This window comes from Camelus dromedarius, chromosome 9 (genome assembly GCF_036321535.1).
Source record: "Camelus dromedarius isolate mCamDro1 chromosome 9, mCamDro1.pat, whole genome shotgun sequence".
Classification (NCBI taxonomy): Eukaryota; Metazoa; Chordata; class Mammalia; order Artiodactyla; family Camelidae; genus Camelus; species Camelus dromedarius.
In genome coordinates this window covers 76,507,640-76,525,769 of record NC_087444.1, presented here as the reverse complement: position 1 = coordinate 76,525,769, position 18,130 = coordinate 76,507,640, and the positions used below count along the sequence as shown (strand labels likewise).

General features: G+C 39.3%; 2 protein-coding genes across 2 annotated transcripts in view; both read right to left on the bottom strand.

Moving 5' to 3' along the window:
- Positions 1-5,858: 5,858 nt before the first annotated feature.
- LOC116154647 (zinc finger protein 836-like) lies at positions 5,859-16,166 on the bottom strand. Its single transcript, XM_064489834.1, has 3 exons — positions 16,089-16,166; positions 9,093-9,269; positions 5,859-7,706 (listed from the first exon to the last, which is right to left on the bottom strand). The coding sequence occupies exons 2-3, from the start codon at positions 9,124-9,126 to the stop codon at positions 6,691-6,693; spliced, it is 1,050 nt and encodes a 349-aa protein (XP_064345904.1). The 5' UTR covers positions 9,127-9,269; positions 16,089-16,166; the 3' UTR covers positions 5,859-6,690.
- LOC105091270 (gastrula zinc finger protein XlCGF8.2DB) overlaps positions 16,089-18,130 on the bottom strand; it is a 58,396-nt gene continuing 56,354 nt past the window's right edge. Inside the window, exon 5 of the mRNA XM_031457106.2 lies at positions 16,089-16,215. Coding sequence (XP_031312966.1) covers positions 16,206-16,215 — 10 coding nt within the window. The 3' untranslated portion in view covers positions 16,089-16,205. The remainder of the gene's footprint in view (positions 16,216-18,130) is intronic.

Here is an 18,130-nt window from a genome sequence, read left to right as displayed (position 1 = left end):
TAATTCCAGATATTGATTTAGTACTGAAAGTTCTTTAGATAATGTGAACCTTAACTTCATTTTGGCCAGCTTCTTTTATATTTTTGAGTATTTATATAAGCAATTAATTTCCCTTAAGCCAATTAAATAGAGCTATTTTACAAATTAATTTTGGTAATACCATACATCTATGACACACAAATATACAAAGCAGAGACCTCAGTTTCCATTCTAAAATTTAGCCATGAATTAATTGGGTACAACAATGTAAAACCCATCAGTTACAAAAGAGTTTGGATTTAAATTGGGTTTTTGGCAGATGGAACAAATCATAGTTGGCCTATCTAGAAGACTAACACTTTTTTCTAATATTTATGGAAACGAGACTAGATTTTTATTTGTCCTTAACAAGTCAAGTTCTAAATTATTTAACCCCTTTTTGAAATTTGTATCTTAAAAAGATGGCAAGATCAGGGTTCCTGGAGAAGACATGGTAGAACACTTGTATCTCAAAGGCATAAGAAAGCAAGTTCTTCTTAGAAAGACTTCATTCTCTTAAGGCCAGGAAAAGTTTTTTATTTTTTCTAGATATTTACAAGTCTCTTAAGATATGCAAGGGAGGTTTGGGGAGTGGTAAAATGTTGGTGGGCTTTGTATTATTTTCAGAGCCATACTCTGATCCTGTAGAGATTAGATTTGCAAAATGAAGGCAGGCTTTTTTTTTCATTGAAGTATAATCAGTTACAATGTGTTAGTTTCTCGTGTACAGCACAGTGTTCCAGTCATGCATGTATATACATAGAAATTCATATTCTTTTTCATTAAAGTTACAATGTATTGAATATAGTTAGTTCCCTGTGCTATACTAAACAAAGGCTGTTTTGTTTTTCCTCACTTAGCTTAAGAGAAGACCTCCCCAAAAATTAGTCAGGCTCTGAATATCAGCTATGATCAGTTTAGTCAGGCTGGTGGCCTCCCATTTTTGGCCTCCCATTTTGGCAATCTATTTACAAAAACTTTTCAGGATCCTCCCCGGATTTGAGAAATTCTCTAATTATGGCCTCAGTTTAGCCTTTGATCTGAAGAGGCTTGCCTACAGCCTCATGCGGTCCCATTTTTGCAGGTAGCCTGACAGTACTAGCTCTGTCAGGGATGTCAGTGTCCCAGACAGCAGTGTTACTTCAGAAACGATTTGGGGTGGAAGGGAGACCTCCTCTGGCTTGGGACTGAGGCAGACTCCCGTGGCCAAGAGCAGTTGTTTTCCTTGGTGGGTGCCTTCCCTCCCTGTAAGGGTCTTCAAATTGGATTATTGCCTGGAATTTCATGAACGAGTCTCACCCCAACAAGGGGATGAGGCGCTCGGGCATGTGCAGAAACTGATGTGTAAAAGTTAATTTCCTAGCAAGTGCTTGGTTTGGGACCTTTTATTGATCCCTGTTATTACACAGGACTGGGAGGACAAGGGTGCAGGGAAATCAGCACAGAGTACGCAGCCCCTGTATCTAGTAAGAAAACAACTTTCTTACTTGCCACGTGGTTACCCGAGGCTCCTCCGGAGAAATGACCAGGTGTCCTGTGGGAGCTGGGGGTGGAGGGAGGTCCTGGGCCCTGTCAGTCTTCAATCCTCTCAGCCGTCATTGATTTGGAAGCCACAAGCCCCCTCCAGGGCTGGGGATAGGCCCGCTTGGAGTGGCCATCTCGTTTGCATACCAGAGTCCCAGTGGACTTTCCCACACATGGGGCATTCATTCTTCCAGCAGCCCCCCTGGCTGCACCTAAAACAGGCCCCTTCTCAGCAAGACAGTGGCTCTGATCCAGGCACCCTGGATCGTGTCCTTGCCACAGGACTTTGAAAGCGAGGGCAACCCTGAGCTGGGGCAGGGATTAGGGCTGCCGATAAGAATCGTACCATTTGCTGTTGTCCTGGAATCCTTCTTGCCTCTTTAACCCTGTCTCTATTGTTAATCCAAATGCCAGATCCATGAGTTGATTCATCGGGGTCTGGGGTTCCCAGCTGCCCAGATGGGGCATTAGGGGTAGATGGTTCATATGACTGTCCCCTTTCGGAGTTCAGGGAGGTGGGAGTTCCCAGCTGTGGGCCTCGGGGAGGTGGACCCATAAGGGGTCGTCTGAAACACTGAGCTCCTTTGGGGGAAGGAGATGCTCTGAAGGGGTGTGAGCCAGGCACAGCCGGCAGGACTTCCTTAAACTTGGGTCTTGGAATTGGGTCAGAAACACTTGGACGTATGGGACTTCCCCTCACCTACCTTCCCTTTGTAGTTTAATGACCCTGTGGGAGGAAAAAGGGACCAGAGTCCCAGGGCCTAATCCTTCAGGGAGGGAGGGAGGGAAGAGACCAAGGCTCTGAGTCAGTCAAGTGGATTGCCTTCTGTGAAAGAAAGAGGAAAACAGAGCCAAAAGGCAGGGCAAGAGCGGGATAAGGCAGTGATGAGGTTTAGGTATCAGACAGTCTAAGGAATCAGGGCGGAGGAGGGTATTAGAGAAATCCAGGGCGAAGAGGCAAGGTGTACCGCCAGGGCTCTTCCTAGACCAGAGACCTAGGCCCACTGGGGGAGTGCCCGCCCGCGCCTCCCACTCAGGGTTTGCAATGAGGCCATAATCCCCGAGGGCACTCAGGAAGGGCCAGGCCACAAATTTTTAAAGGGCCGTTTCTGGACTCCCCGGATTTGGACCCCCTTGCATAGTTACAGAGGCCCGGAACCACACTAAGACCGTGTAGAGAAGAGGAACTGGGCTCCAGGAGCCACGGAGGGGAAGCCCACCCAACCAGGTTGCCGGCTGCTTGCTGCGCAGCCTTAATTTGGACTACCACTTACTGCAAGCTCTAAATAACTTAACATAAACAAATGAGGAAGAGAAAGTAAATCCAGTCCAAAAAACCCAACTTCCGACGTTCCTTTAAAGAGGCACCAGGGGATGACAGCCCCTCCAGCCACACTTGCCCTCTCCTCAGCCCCCTGCCCTAGACCGGGAAAGGGGAGGGCGTGACCCCCAACTCTGAGCCAAGCCACTGCTCCCCGGCCACACAGGGCTGTTTTTGCCAGCAGGCGGCTCGCTTACCCCAATTGTGAGGCTCAAGCATTTCAGAGGTTGGAAACCTGGGTCTCCAGCTGGTTACTGTTTGGCAGTGGTGGATCAAGGAACACTTCCTTCAAGCAGAATTAACTTAAGCACTTCAGGGAAACGAGAGCTAGACTTGACTTGTATCACAAACTAGAATGAGAAATACAGAACTCTCCTTGGGGAGAATGGAGAGTTTTATACTGACACCATACAAAACAGCTTTTCCTTTCCATTCTTCATTCAGCCAGGAAACCAACTGGACACACTGTCAGTTCCAGAGACTCAGGGACAAAACCTCGGGTCTGAGACCGGAGGACTAACGCATTTGATTATTTCAGTCACTTAAAAAAAAGCAATATATTTTTTTAATTGTTACTAATTTCATTGCTCTTTTGTTCTTTTTGCTGAAGTGTTTTATTTGCCTTTTAAAACCACCGTTCCCCCCAGTTTTATTGAGCTGTACCTGGCATACATCACTGAATGGGTTTAGGGTGTACACTGTAATGCTCTGTCTTAGGTTTACTGAAATCATTCTTGCAATAAGTTTAGTGAGCGTCCATCATCTAAAATAGATACAATAAAAATAAAACCACAAAACAGACTTTTTTCCCGTTTATGACAACTGCATTGTTCTTTAGAGCACTCAATCTATTCCACTTAGGAAAATTACCTTTAAATATCTTTCACAAAAACTTTTTTATGAAATTACACATAAGTATATGATTACTAAAACATACTCTAATTTCAAATTGACTATGTTTGTTATGAGGGTAATTAGAAAGTTTCTTTTCTTTTCAGATTGTAATATGATAGCTGTTTTCTAGTTCTGAAACTTTCGTCAAGTGTGGATAACAGGGCCTGTAAAATGATATTCTTCAGAAGACACTGGGATTTATTTCCATGCAAAGAATAAGTTTCGGTGTTTCTGAAGGCATTTAGTAGGGAGGTACATGCTCTTTAATACAGACCCTGCCAACTAAAAGTTGGCACTTGCCACTTACCTCTCCAAGAACTAAATCCCAAGCGGCTACAACTGCTCTCCTTCAACAGCCCCTGAAAGGTGTTCAGGGCGGAGGTCAGGAATGAGGTGCTCTGTGCTCCGGGGAAAACTGGCAGAACAAGCCTTTGGATACTTAGATATTTTCAGAAGGAAATGTGTTGAGCCCAAATTCTAGCATCTCCTTGTATCTAGAAAAGCACTACAATCATTAATGAAGCCATCTGCTCCTTGTGACTGGCAGTGACCTTCATGAGACTAGCAGCAACCTTCTGGAACAATGTGCGCCTGACTGCCTCTACCCTCCTTCACCAAAATCAGATCTATACCGACCATCCCCCCTTACCTCTTCAGTTACTCAGAGCTACCTGAAGTGCTGTCTCCAGGCTCTAATCCTCATTTGGCTAGTTTAACTTTTTAGGTAAGTTTCCCAAGACATTTTTACACTTGTTTCATGAAAATTAATGGGTGGAGGTGTTTTTCAGGTTATAAATATGAATCAAGTTTTTAGAAGTGCCATTTTTGAAAAGCTATTAAAAGATCTGTTTTAAGTTATGGTTAGAAGCATTATATTCAGATTTATCAACTACAGTAATTCCATTCTGCAGATCCTGTAATTTACTATACATAAAATTATAATTAAACTATAGTCGATTTACAGTATTGTGTTAGTTGCAGGTGGGTGGCCTATTGACAGCATATTTTTACAGATTCCACTTCATTAGAAGTTATTTCAAAGTCATGGCTGCGAGTCCCTGTGCTGGACAATATGCTACCCAGGATACTGCGTATCTGTTTTCTACAGGTGTTGGGATCTCTCAACCTCACACTGATTCCTTGCCCCTTGCCCTTGGCTTTTCCCTACATCTGTGAGTCTGTTTGTGTTCCTATATATATTTATTGGTTTTGTTTTCTAGATTCCACATGTAAGTGATGTCATAATGCATTTGTCTTCGTCTGATGAACTTCACTAAGCCTAACATCCTCACGACCCAACCGTGGTGATGCAGATGGCAAGTTTTCATTGTTTTATGGGTGAGTACTGTTCCACCGTGTGAGTGTGTATGTGTGCATGTACCCTCTATTCGTCCATCTGTTAGTGGATACTTGGCTTGCTTCCATATATTGGCTACTATAAACAATGATACGATGAACATTAGGGTGCGCATACATCTTTCAATTAGTGGGTTGTCCCCAGATATACACCCAGGAGTGGACTTGCTGGGTCATATGGTAGCTCCCTCTTCAGCCGTTTGAGGAACCTCACTTTGTGACTCATATACTGTATTATTTTCTTAAAGATACTGTTTTGACCAACTTACATATTTAGCTTGTCTTTCTCCCCTTTACTTCAGTGAAAAACCCGAGGATGTATAATTCAAGGGGTTGTGTTCAGACTGGGGTGGCATGAAATGTCACACAGAGGAATGACAGGTGCAAATGATGGGTTCAATCACCATGAAGACAGAAGCTCTTCACATTTCAGCTTCAGTGAGAGACTCGGCATGAAACGAGATACTGAACTAAGAGAGAATGAACTACTAGCTCAGGACGAGGGAGCAAGAGACTCGCTGTTCATGTGCAGGTTCACCTTCCGGAAACACAGCATGTTCACTTTACCTTAAAAGTGAAGGTCTCCAGGTCCTCTCCAGGTCTTTACCTCTCCAGGTCCTCCCCATTCTGCCATTGTTCCTACCATTGAGTCTTCCTTCCATTCGAACAGTGGAAACTGGAACGCGTGTCTCCAGCATCTTGTCGGGCATGGTTAGTAGATCAGAACTACTTTCTGAATTCAACATGGAGAGAACAGCGTAGGCGTCTTTTATTGCATACTTTGAATACAATGCACTCTTTTCATGTGTACAGTATAGTGGGATTTAGGATGTTTGCAACTTTTCCAACCACAATATAACCCCCATATTATCAATACTCCTTAAAACAAAACAAAATAAAACAAAACAAAAAACCCTTGTATTCATTAGCAGTTACTCCACACTCCATCCCCAGCCATAAGCAAATATTAAGCCAATTTCTGCCTGTATAGATATGGCTATTTTGGGCATTTCATGTAAATAAAGTCAGAAAACGTGTGGCATTCTCTGTCTCTTCTTGCACTTGGCGTAACGCTTTCGATGGTCATCCATGTTGTAACTGTTACCAGTACCGCATAACTCTTTCATTCCTGTATAGTAACATTTCACAGTCTGTGTTCCCGTTCATCACTGGATGGAGCTCTGGATTCTTTCTAGAGTTTGATGATTATAAAAGATAGGATGATAATACGAACAATGGAGGTGTACATGTGCAATGATGGAGTGACATGCTGCACTAATTTAAACAATGTGCTTAGAAAATACCAATATGATAAGCAGATATTTTTTAAAAACCATTAGTCAATTGAAAGTGTCATGAAAATGCACATGGGGCCATAAGGCAAAGATTACAATTGCCCTGAGAACCCAGGAAAGGCAAGAAAGTAAATTCTGAGGTGGAGTATCCAGCAGGATACAATTCTGGCCTCCAAATACAAGGGAATATATGTTGGTTGGACCCACTCAGATAGTGGTAATTTGTTAGGGCAGAAATAGGAAATTCAGTTAAGTGATGTATGTAGAAAGGTTTGGCCACACTCAATTACATTTATTAGGCCTCTCTCCAGCATTAATTCTCTGATGACTTGCAAGGGTTGTTTTATCTCTAAAGACCTTGCCACAAACATCACATTTATATGCATTTGCTCCTGTGTGGATTCTCAGATGTTTTGTGAGGTAGGAGCAATTATAAAAGGTTTTCCCACACTCGTTACATTTGTAAGGTTTCTCTCCAGTATGAATTCTCTGATGATTTGAAAGAGTTGTTTTATGAGCAAAGACTTTCCCACACTCATTACATTTGTAAGGTTTCTCTCCAGTATGAATTCTCTGATGAATTACAAGGGTTGTTTTACGACTGAAGAACTTGCCACACTCATTACATTTGTAAGGTCTCTCTCCTGTGTGAATTCTCTGATGAACTGCAAGGTAGGAATTTCGAGTGAAGAATTTTTCACATACATCACATTTATGTAATTTCTCTCCTGTATGGATTAACTGATGACGCTTGAGATAAGATGTCTTAAGAAAGGTTTTGCCACATTGATTACATTTGTAAGGTCTTTCCCTGTGTGTTTTTGGGTATTGTGTCAGAATTGAAGGATGGACAAATTCACTGCCATATACATGAGAAATGTTGGTTTGGACACTAGGAGAAATTCCTTGAGGTGGTGAAAATGAGGCACTATTGTTGATACTCTTGTCAGCTTGATTAAACTCATCAATTTTCTCTTCATTGTTGAAATTATGCAGTTTTTCCCAAAAGCTTAAGGCAAGCCCTTTATCAATAGGCTTGATTCCTGCAATATTTCTACTGTGTCGATCTCTCCTATCAATGAGATTTTCCTTATGGGTTGTAGGCATTCCATTGTAATTCCTGGCCTCATTTGTATGCTGTGACTTAAAGTCATATATATTTTCCTGAAGGCCCCTGAGGTAAAAATGTTTCATTTCATTCCTTTCACATCCTCCCAACATCACTATTTGGAATACTTCTCCTCTATCAGTGTTGGCTTTTACTTGTAATTTCTTGATCACATGCATTTGAGACAGATCTACAAGATAAAAGTAACAATAAATAATCTGTTCATTAGAATTCATAAATGAGTGTTTCATGAGAAATACATGATATCACACTAAAAGAAGTAATTATATCAGAGTTATGAAACTACCTACCATGATCTTAAAAATTTGGGCAACACTAAAGGAATAAAATTCTTTACTAAAGAAAAAGTGATCAGCTGCAATTGTAATTAATTTTAAGGTACCCTAGTCTCAAAGACCCTCTGACAAAAACTCTCATATTAAACAAACTTCTGTTAGCTATCAAAGACAGTGTATTATTCAGCCATGACCCCAAAGGACATACCAGTTAACAGTAGACATATCAATGTCTGAGAACTGAGGAGAAAACAATATTACACTATACACATATTTTGCATGTTTATTATAAATAAATGCTAAAGAACACACAATATACTGAAACGCTAAATAATCCAAAACTAGCATATCTATTGAATAATACAAGTGAGTGGCACTTTAGAATTGGGAAACAAATTAGCATAGAGAAAGTGAAGAATTTGACAAAACAATTTTTAAAAAACAAAACATTTTTCTAATTACATCCTAAACAACAATGTACCCAGGAAGATGCATAAAACATTCTGAAAGACCATCATCTGTAAATCAAAATTAAATATTAATAAATGAAATATTCTCCAGTTATGATAATAGTAGAGCAGTTCCCTACATATGCAGTGCCCTGAAATATCCAGCTCATTGGCTCCAAAATATATGGAAGAAAGAGTAAGCAATTTGTAAATATATTAACACGGTCAGAAACAACACTACTGAGAACAAATTGCAATAGAAATGCATCCAAGTTACAACGCAAAGGGATGTCATAAAAATGACAATATTAATATATATTTTATACTATAGTAAATTTGAATCTTTATTATTAAAAATGAACTATTCTAAGGCATCTAATAGCACTAATTTCATTTATAAGTCTTGAGAAAAATTATCACAATTTTTCAATGAAGGGAAGCAGACTCACTGGTTCATGTACACGACTCCAACTTACACAGAAAAATAGCCAGAGAACCAGGATTGAACCTGGACCTAAAGACTGAGGAAACATACTTAAGTATGCCGCCTACCCAAGCAATACAGATTGCACAATATTACAACAATTACGAAGAGCTAAGAAGAAAACTTCAAGGGAGATGCAAGAAATAATGAGCTGCGTAACTAAGGTTATTCGGCCGTTCGCCCTGGAAATGGTTTCTTCACGGCTGCACACAGTGATTTAGGTCACGTCCCAAGAAAGGTGTTCAATGATTGAAGACAAGTTATTTTTACAGTGTGAGTCATGTGGAAGGTGGAGGGATGGGTGAAGGAGGGCTGTGGATATTGGGAAGTTCGGGAGGACAACTTACATGTGCCAGCAAATAACCGTGTTTCCATCCACATCCAAGTACCACATGAGGAAGGGTCAGGACGGAGAGAGGGTCTGAGTGGAGCACGGGGCACACGCACACGTGGGAGCACAGCCTGGGACTGCGCGTCTGTGTGCCTGTAACTGCATCATTCACACCTGCACCTAACGTACTGACCTTGAGAGAAAAGAACTGGTTTAGCAAGTAGGATGCAACTATCCCATTTTTATCTAAGAATCATACTATGTGTATGAGACAGAAGCAAAAGAGATTTAAAAAGGGATGTCATAGGGAAAAGCAGGTTTATATCCATACACAATTTGCTATGCAATGTATCACACTGAATGCTCCCTAAGTTCCATTAATATGTATACATTCAATAAAAACATATGTAGTATTCCAGAAGATTGTACAAGAATGTTCTTAGCAGAAACCAAAAAGAAAAACCAGGAGAAGGCCCAAAGGAGATGGATGCATTTATTGCATATACACATGTGCAGATCAAAGTAACTGTATAAAAAGTACCATAATGTAGGCACACTATGATTTCAGGATGAAGATCCTGGCTGGGTGAGCAGAGTTTTATGGGGAAACAAGGCTGCCAGGAGGTGTCTGCCAAAGTCTGAACATTTTAAAGATATGACGACATTAGTTAAGAAATTAAACAAAAAGAAAAAGTTTCTAAGTAAAATATTAACCATATAACAACTTTGAAAAAAGAAATGTAATGCTTTGGTATATGAAAAGTTCCTGCTAACACTCCGTGTTATTAAACAGGAAAGCGTTCTTTCAGCTAGCCTCTCTAATTACCAGAAATCACATCAGTACATTTCTTAACACAAACTCTGCAAGGAAAACAAAACCATGAGGCGTGATGGGAACAGGACAGAAGACCAAACCAGAGGCACTCATCAACCCATGAAGAACCCAAGTTAAAAACTATAAACAAACAAAGAACCTTTGAAAAAGAGAAACAAACCAATAAAGAATAAAGAAGCTGCAGAACCCTAGCAATTGCCTATCCTGAAAACACTAAACCAAACACTGTAGGAAAGTTCGGGACAATGTGCTGGCCTCCGACTCCCTGGCTCCCTCTCACTCTGCAGTGAGACTGAACTGAAGAAAGCCCTCCACTTCCCAGATGTGCCCTCAGGAGGAAGTGCAAATCAAAACAACAAGACACCTTCTCAAGCCTGTGAGAATACCTGTCATCAAAAAGACCAGCGAGGACAAGTGGCGTTGAGGACGGGGAAGAAATGGAACTCTGGTACCTGCTTCTGTGTCTGTAACTTGGTGCTGCTATATATATGGAAAACAGTATAAGGCTCCTCAAAGTACATTTTTCTAATCATATAATGCAGGGGTGGGGGGATAAATTAGGAGTTTGGGATTAACAGATACACAACTGTAAATAAAATAGATAAACAACAAGGTCCTACTGTACAGCACAGGGTAGTATATTCAGTATCTTGTAATAACCTTAATGGAAATGAATGTGAAAAAGAATATATACATATTAGCATATAATATATAATAAATGAATAATAAAAACATAATAAACACAAGAATATATACGTATATGTATAGCTCAATCACTTTGCTTTATACCTGAAAATAACACAACACTGTAAATCAATTATACCTCAATTTAAAAAAGAACACTAAAAAAAAAAATATAATGTACCAATTCCTATATGAATCATTGTCATTAGAAGACACCTCCACTCCTACTTTCATCACAGGAGCACTGACAGCAGCCACGGCATGACAAAAACAGAGCAATGGGCAAAACGTATCTGGTAGATACACACACACGTTATTAGTCATGAAAAAGGAGGAAACCCAGTATCTGCAACCATGTGGTTAAACACTGAAAACATTTGCTCAGTAAATTAAGTCAGAGAGAAAGAATACTGAAAGACCTCACTTACGTGTGGAATACACTATAAAAAAAAAAAAAAAAAAGGAGCCAAAGTAATATAAACAGAGCGGATGACGGGGTTTGGTAGACTGGGGAGGTATCAGCCCAAAGAATACATTTCCAGTTGTAAGTGGTAGCAATTCTGGAAATCAAATGTACACCATGGTGATTATAGTTACCAAAACTGTGGTGTCTAATTGAAAGTTGGTAAGAGAATAGACCTTAAATGTTCTCACCAAACAAAAAATACTGTAATTAAGTGAATGTAAGAAGGTGTTAAGAAACCTACTGAGGTAATCATTTCACAGTATCAGTGTATATCAAGTCATCACACCATATACTTTAAATTTACACTATGTCATATATGTTAATTAAATATCAAAAAAGTAGAAAAAAGCGAAAGTACAAATAAATACATGAAATAGATCCCATATGTTTAAAAACAGGGAAAGGTCTTAGAAAAACAATGTGCCTAAGTGAGCAGAAACTAGGAAAAAGAATTAGAGATAAATGAAAAATACAGAATAAAAACTACAGAAAATCATGACACTACAAGTTAATTCTTTGATAAAAATAACAAAATTGACATTTATCTACAATAAATAATGAAGAGAGAAGACCCAAATTACTAAAACTAGAAAGATTGGACATTACAACAGCTTGCAACTACTTATATACAAATCCAAAACAAAAGAAAAAAAAGAAAAGGACAAAGAAAAAAACCCAAGAAGAAACTACTAACATAATTCTGTGTCTATATATTGGATAACCTAGAAGAAATGGATGAATTCTTAACAGAAACACAACCTAGCAAGACAGAATAATGACAAAATCAAAAATCTAAACAAACATACAACTTGTAAGAAGACATAATCACTAATCAAACATTATTCAACATAGGAAAGCCAGAGAGCTTCATTGCAGAATTCTACCCATTTAAAAACAATCAAGACCAACCTTCTTTAAACTCTTCCCCCCAAAAGAGAAGAAAAGTTCCAAACTCCTTCTCTGAAGTCAGAATTACCCTAATACAAAAGCCAGACAAAGACACCAAACAGAAACCAGAGACTAAAATCTCTAATAAATAATGATGCAAAGATTACCAATAAAATAATAGTAAACTGAAATGAACACAACATTAAAAGGATTATATATCATGACTAATGGGGCTTTATTTTTGAAATACAATGATGGCTCAAGACATGAAAATCTTCCAATGTAAAATAGCACATCAACAGAATGAAAGGAAAATATCTACATGATCCTCTCAATGGATGTATAAAAAGTACCTGACAAAAGTCAGCCAGCTTTCACAATAAAAGTACTCAATAAACTAGAAATAGAAAAAAGCTACCTCAGCCTAATACAGAGCATATATTAATAGCCTACAGCTCTCATCAGACTCAATGGTGAAAGAATGAAAGGTTCTCCTCTAAGATGGGAAATAAGACAAAGACACTTGCTTTCACAATTTCTAAAAACATGTTACTGGAAGTCCTAGCAAGAATACCTACAAAGAAAAAGAGGTAAAATGTATACAAATAGAAAAAAGAAGCAATATTATGTGTGCTGACAAATGAGATGATCTAATCTGTAAAAAACTCTGAAGGTTCTGCAGAAAATCCTGCTGGAAATAAGGAAAGAACTCAGAAAAATCACAAGATACAAAATCAACAAGCAAAATTCAATTATGTTTCTACACATTAATGATGAACAATCAAAAAGGTAATTCAGAAAACAATTCCATTTACAATACCATCAAAAATAAATAAATAAAATTCCTGGAATAAGCTTCCCTTATTTGTATACTGTACAAGGTTTTTACACTGTAAACTAAAAACAGAGCAGGAAAAAAATTAGAAAACACACAAACTAATGCAAATATATCCCACGTTCATGGGTTGGAAGTCAGTATTTTCAAGATGTCAGTGCTACCCAAAGCAGCCAACTGTCAACCTAACCCCAAGTAAAACCCCAATACTGTTTCTTGAAGAAATAGATAAATCCATTCTAAGATTCATATACAATCTCAAAAGACCCTCGATAGCAAACACAAGGTTGAAAAGAACAAAACTGGAGGTTTCACAACTATTTCAAAATTATTACAAAGCTAAACTAATCAAAGCCGTGTAGCACTGGCAGAAAGACAGCCAGACCAGAGGCAAAGAGCAGAGAGGTCAGAACTAAACTCTTGCATATGTGGTCAAATGAGGTTCCACAAGGGGGTCAAGATCACTCAGTGGCAGCAGGACAGTTTATTAAAACAAAACAAATGATGGTTCATCATTCGAGGTTATCAGTCCACTTCATAAGCTCTCTCATCAAGGTGCTTCAGAAGTACTTGTGGAGGTAGAAGGAACAACGGCAAACACACAGGTGATAAAAAATATGGCAACAACAACAGTTTACTCAACAGGCTCACAAATATGAGGATGTGAACATGGAAAATGCTACCCCTAGGGGAAATTTCTATACTGTTTACTGAGGCTGAAAGGGGATGATCATCAGTAAGTGTGAAAATACCGTCACAGTACCCTTGAGACATGCATGTGTGACAGTCCTCAAAAACAAAACAAAGAACTGGAAAACACTTATCAGTCAGGCTTTTGTGATACCACCTCCTAGAACGTGCGGGCCAACCCACTAAGTACCTTCTAGTGGTGATGCTGTACGAAGCAGGAAACTATCACAACACGTGAGGGAAAGGACTCTCCGTCAAAATGATCTGTTACACAGTAAACCCACCCCATAGAGAGTCCACAATGTTGGATTATCACAGCAAAGAAAATGGATACAATTTCAAGCCTTAGGATGATGTATTTCAAAAGCAAGTTTCGGAGGCAAAATCATGCAAACTTAGAAGGATATGAAATTGGGAACAGTAGACATTTCCCGTCCAGGTAGAGCAGTGCAGACTGAAAAAAAATATACGACACGTGGGTCAGAGAGTATAGGACCTCGAGAGGGAGCCATGCACTAACTACAGATGACAAACTAAAGCCTGAAGGATGCACATGCTCCTTCAGGGACAGGGGACAGGGGGTGAAAAAAGGGATCTCTGTCCACTGTCCTTATACACATCCTAAGTAACAATCACAGAAGATCCAGGCAACCTGGCTGTTACACAAACACACCCCTGCAGTATGTGGGAAAAGGAGAACGCAAGAAATGTCTGAGGGATGCAAACAGGCAGGCAGGGCTCGAGGTAGCTCCGTGCAGAATTGGAGGTGCCAGATGCAATCAAAGGGCTTCCAGTGTTTTCACATCTTCCGATTAGGTCTCCTAAAAGCATCCAATGGGGCTGGAACCGGGAACGGTCCAGAGAATGGAGTCGGGGGCATCAGCTCTGATCTATATGGACTAAGAACTGAGCATCCAATGGAACCAAGTCTAGATGGAGATGTGGAGGCCAGAGACCCTGATAAAACAGCCCTTCTCATGCTCCTCAAAGTCAAGCAATAACAAGTTCACAAGAGCCAGATGGCAAATGTTGGAGCTCAGGATAAAGACCTTCTATTTGTCTCTGAAGGAGCTGCAGCACAACTGGAGAGTGAAAGCATATTTTACATGATTTTTTTCTTTTTATTATCTTTATTATTGTTTTTTCTTTAGCATTTCATTATTTATTTAAATAATTTACTGAGGAGAAATTCACAATCTAGAAATTAACCACTTTAAAATGAACAATTCAGTGGCATTCAGTACATTCACAATGTTGTGCTAACACCACTTTTATCTAGTTCCAAAACCTTTCCATCACCCAGGATAAAACCTCTTACACATTAAGCACTTTCCCTCTGTTGGCACACTCCTCCCAGCCCCTGGTAACCACCAATATGCATTCTCTCTCTTTGGATTTATCTATTCTGGGTATTTCTTTCTTTTGTTTTAATTTACATATATATACTATTCATTGTTTAAGAACAGTTTAGAGCTTTAGCTTTTTAAACTTAGTTATCAAGGGAATAAAGCCAATCACAAAATAAGAATCAACAGAATGCGGTAATCCAACCATAAAGGACAGTCAGATGCGCTTACACATATTCAAGAGATCAGCATAGTAATTAGTCCATTTGTGGAGTTATTATTATTGTTATTATGTTTTAGATTCCTCATATAAATGATGTCATATGGCATTTTCTTTCCCTTTCTGGCCCACTTCACTTAGAATGGCAACTTTCAGGTCCATCCATACTGCTGCAAATGGCATTATTTTATTCTTTTTTTTACGGCTGAGTAGTGTTCCATTGTATCTATGTACCACATCTTCTTTACCCAGTCATCTGTTGATGGATGTTTGGTTGTTTCCATGCCTTGGCTGTTGTAAACACTGCTGCTGTTAACACTGGGGTGCAGGTGTCTTTTTGAATTATACTTTTCACCAGGTGTATGCCCAGGAGTGGGGTTCTTACATTTTACATGTTGAAGGACAGAGTGATAAGTTATGGAGAAGATAGATTTCCTCTGAGAGTTCAAATAATAAATAAATATCTGTATTCCCATAGAACTCTCCAACGAAGAGAGAATTCGCCAAACACTACTAATAATGAGGCTTTTTCCTCTGCCCTTCTGAGATTTAACCTGTGCTCACACATTGATATGCCCCCAGAGGCATTCACATCACTCTCCATGGCCACAGCATGTTTTTTCTTGCTACAAAGTAGGTAACATATTCAGATGAGAAACAAATTCATCCACATAAGAATAGAGAAATGCATTTGTTATAGCTCTTCCAGATTCCTACTTCTCTGATCACTTAAGGACTGAAGACTGATGGGTCTAGAATATTAAACTAAAAATTCACCCACTACTTGCCTCCTTCTGAATACACAGAGAAGAGTATAATATGCAGAAATGCAGCTCACCTCCCAGTTTTGGAACAACCCCTAAGTCAGCAGATCATCAGAGGAAAACGTAGTTTTAAACTCCTCATGCCAGATTGTGAAGCTTTTCATACCTGAGTCACTGGGCCTTTCAGATCAGTCAAGCAAAACGGGGGCTCCGAAAGGGGTGCACAGGGAAAATGCAAACACACCCAAGGACAGATCCCAACTTCTGAAGGGCAGTTCTCTCACCCACGGACAGCAGGTTCCTGTAGGTCTCCAACATCACGTCTCTGTACAAGGCCCTCTGAGCAGGGTCCAGGAATTCCTGCTCCTCCTGAGAGAATCTGATGGCCACATCCATGAAGGTCAATGGTACCTGAAATGAAAACACATTTCACCGAGGGGTCATGAGGAAGGTCCTGATTTTCACAAAATATAAGAAGAGGAGAGAGGGGTGAGGATCAGTTCAGCTGAAGCGTGTGCTCTGACAGATCTGTGGAGAGGTATATGGAGCAAATTACTGGTCTCTATTTTTGATTCCTCATGCTTTTTCATAAAATTTTTATATCCTACAATCATGAGTATTTTTCATTTTTGTGGACAGTACAGGAAATACATACAAATAAAACTCAACAACGGGTTGTCCAGGAAGATGTGTTACATATTGTTTTACACACTGAGTGATATTTGGTATTGAGATGAGCTATAGTCTGAGCCGTGTCTTCAAAGATGACAGAGTCCACAGTGGTTTTAATGAACAGTGAGCATCTTAACTTACGATGATGATGACAACAGCAAGGACTAAAGGTGTCAGAATCCTTCCTACGTGCTAAGTGTCACTCTAAATGCTTTACAGGCGTGGACTTGTTATCTACATAGCAGCTCATTAGAAAGACCTCATCTCACAGAGAAGAAAACTGGCAGAGATGCTGAGAAACTCAGCTCAGCTCAAGAAGCTAAGAAATGAAACAGCAAGAACCTGCACCAAGGTGGCTGGGCTCTGGAGTTTGAAGCTAAAAAAAAGAAAAATTTAGTAACAGAAAGAGCATTAAAAGTGCACTGAAAACTTAAAAAAAAAAAAAAAAAGCCCAGCATGTACAAGGTCCTGGTAAATAATCGAATAGACCTAACTACCTCCCCCCTTAAAAAGAAAACCTGAAAAAAATACTACATTGACACAGGGTTTCCTGAGAAAACTTGAAAGAAGTTCAAGATGAGCATGGAAGGGAATAAAAATACACTATGGGGGGAGGGCATAGCTCAGTGCCTGCCTGGTATGCACAAGGTCCTGGGTTCAATCCATTTAAATAAAAAATAAACCTAATTACCTCCCCCCAAATAAAACAAACAAAACAAACAAACAAAGGACATTATACATACAGGCATACACACAAATGTACATAAAACATCAGTAATCTTACTATTTAAACCAGTAACAGGATAGTGTAGAAAAAACTCAAAGCCAGGGAATGTATTTAAGATATAATTTCCGCTTCCACAATGAAAATTATGAAATGATGATGTCTTTTATCAAAACCATGGATTTGCACATCCATGAACTCATGGGCACACAGGTAAACACACCATTTACTGAAATGAGAGGAGTTCTCTTAGGACATATTTCTGCATGATTTTTTTCATCATCACTTTTATTCATGGATTTCAGCATCTTTGAGAGAATGAAAAAGTATCAACTGTACTAAACGGTACTAACATGGAAAAAATAAATTACTTTAACTCCAATCTCTATAGAATACCACAGTCAAACATATAAATACAATGTTTTCCACTTAAACTTACACTGATAGGCTTTAACAAAAGCCATACAGTTTTTTTTGTTTTTTCTAATAATAAAACATTGATTCAAAGTTATATAAGTTATTAGTATTATACATAATTTTCAGAGATTAAGAAAAAAATCACCACAGTCATAAAGTTAAAAACTTCTTCAAAAATTAAAAACCATGGCAAAAAAGGATACAGAAAAAAACTGTAATTAAGCAAGAACATTTCACCAAACGTCACAATCACAAGGACATTGAGGGCTGGCCAGGGCTCCTGCCATTCACACCGTGCCTGAGCAGGGACCAAAAGAGAAAGTAACAGAGAGTTGAAACTGCTAGCAATTACAAATCTAAGGACAGGGAAAGGCGAAAGTGAAAGGATGAAAAAAAGACAGTCCACTCTAAAGAGAGCAGCGGTGACTACATTACATCAGACAAAATAAACTAAGGACAAAAAGTAACACAAGAGACACAATACACGGTGAAGCTCCCATACCCTAGTTTCAC

Bases quoted from the DNA above. Each gene is read 5' to 3' on its own strand.
- LOC116154647 (XM_064489834.1), bottom strand. From the start codon at position 9,126: ATGTGGATGGAAACACGGTTATTTGCTGGCACAT. The intron at 7,707-9,092 runs GTAAGTTGTCCT...TTTATCTTGTAG, and splicing joins ACGGTTATTTGCTGGCACAT to ATCTGTCTCAAATGCATGTG.